At 44.2% G+C, this 2,107-nt stretch overlaps 1 protein-coding gene across 1 annotated transcript; it reads right to left on the reverse strand.

Moving 5' to 3' along the window:
• Positions 1-610: 610 nt before the first annotated feature.
• LOC113769230 lies at positions 611-1,350 on the reverse strand. The gene is made up of 2 exons (XM_027313694.1): positions 1,117-1,350; positions 611-1,036 (listed from the first exon to the last, which is right to left on the reverse strand). The coding sequence occupies exons 1-2, from the start codon at positions 1,348-1,350 to the stop codon at positions 611-613; spliced, it is 660 nt and encodes a 219-aa protein (XP_027169495.1).
• Between the last annotated feature and the right edge of the window lie 757 nt (positions 1,351-2,107).

Genomic DNA, 2,107 nt, shown 5'->3' on the forward strand with positions numbered 1-2,107 from the left:
AAATAAATCGAATCCGGTATCTACTCATACGAAAACATACATTAGCATGCATAATATTTACTACCACATAAACTTATGATTAATACGTAAACTAGGGTTTTGTGTAAAAATATCAAAGGTGTAAATCCATTAGGGTTTTAATAAAATTACAAATTAAGATTTTTTGATTCTAAAAAACAAAATCACATGTAAAGAATTACCATCATCCTTAAAATCAAATTTTATAGCAAAATTTAGCACTAATATTCCTTATTCAAAATTAAAGACGAATCGGGATCTCATAACCTCCCCTTCTTAGAAGAATTTCGTCCTCGAAATTCATACCTTCGGTGTCCATGATCGGCCTAGAAATTGTTCCCTTCGTCCTTGATTTATTTCCTCCTCTCGACTTCTGAGGGCACTGAGCAACTAGGTGTTCATTGCTACCACATCGGAAACATCGCCGATTTTTCTCTTTCTTCCAACAGGTATCTTCCGTATGGTTAGTGGCCCTACAGATATCACATACTTTTCTGGTTCCGAACATCGATTCCTCATGTGAGACACCACTTTGGGGCCCTTTTCCTGCCTGATCTTCCCTTGTTTTACCTTGATTCGAAGTCCCCACTGGTCATGTACGATCGGCTTCCTTACTCCTCTTACTAGGTGGCTCGCTTCCCGAGCTTTGCCCACCAGTGTAGGTATAGGTGTCAGATGGTGTTCTCTTCTTGTCACGGAAAACTTTCACCTGACTCCTTGCAGTCTCTATTCGCTGTGCCTTTTCCAGGGTCTGGCTGAATGTATCCAACTGGGCAGCCGCCAGTGCCTCTTGTATTTCCACGTTTAACCCCTGGACAAACCGACGAATTCTCTTTCGGTCTGTTAGTACTAACTCTGGAGCAAAACGAGAGAGTTTGGTAAATTGTGTCTCGTACTCTGCCACACTTAACGGCCCCTGACGCAGGCAGATAAAGTCCTCTTCCCGCCTTTCTTGAACAATCGGTGGCAAATACTTCTCGTTAAACTCACGGGTGAAATTGACCCAAGTCCAGGAGGTCTGCTCTCGTTCCCACTTAGCCTTATTACATTCCACCATACTCGGGCTAGTCCCTCAAATTGGAAGACAGCAAAAGATACCTGCCGTTCCTCTGGATACCCGAGCGCAGCGAATATATCCATCATGCGGTCCATCCATCCCTCAGCTAAGTCAGGGCTAGGTCCACCTATGAATTTCGGGGGTGCAAATTTTTGGAACCGTTCTAAGGCACGGCCCACTCCCTCGTGATTGCCCGGATTATTTCCAGGGTTTCCGGCATTATTCCCATGACCCTGACCCTGTTGGTCCACTATTCGTGCCAGCAAATCTGCCATCCGTTGTATGGCTGTAGCTACTTGGTTATCAGCTTAGTGGTTCGCATTTTCATTTTCTATCCTTTCGGGTTCTAGTCTCCGTCCCTTACCATTTCCTCGGCCTCGGCCTCGTCCCCTACCTCCACCTCGGCCACCGGCTTCCATTTGTTTTGAAAACTTTACCATATAAAACATCATATAAAGCACACTAAATGATCAAAATTTTTGGACATGCATATACAGGTTTACACCAAAGATATGCACAAATTAGCCAAAATGCAATTAGTACCAAAACACTGAACACATCGATTTCAAAATAAATCAATAGGACAACAAAGGAATTCATGTCAATGGCCCAAACGCAACTCCCATGCGGAGCCCACCCAATCCACCAACACCGCCCCGACGGCCCTAGGGTGGAAACCTAAAGAATAGGTCCAAATAGATAACTTCAACATTAAGTAAGAACCAAGTTGGTTCACACTGCGACTGGCTATCTCCAAATGCAAGCCACTCAATCCCCACTTTGCCTTATGGGAAAATTACAAAAGTCTAATATCAAAATCCTAGCATTCAATATTTACCTTAATAGCCAAGTACCCCACAGTCCGGCATCCTAAACGTTGAAACCTTGGATGCACTACAAAGATCTGAAACCTAAGTTCTGATACCAACTGTGACGACCCCACCTCCCCCTAAGGCGAACCAGAGGGCTTAGCGGGTCGCTCGCCCATCTCGCGCCAGGACTCGAAGTCAAAAGCAAATAAAAGCTAAAAGT

The sequence above is a fragment of the Coffea eugenioides genome, chromosome 4, assembly GCF_003713205.1.
Source record: "Coffea eugenioides isolate CCC68of chromosome 4, Ceug_1.0, whole genome shotgun sequence".
Taxonomy (NCBI): domain Eukaryota; kingdom Viridiplantae; phylum Streptophyta; class Magnoliopsida; order Gentianales; family Rubiaceae; genus Coffea; species Coffea eugenioides.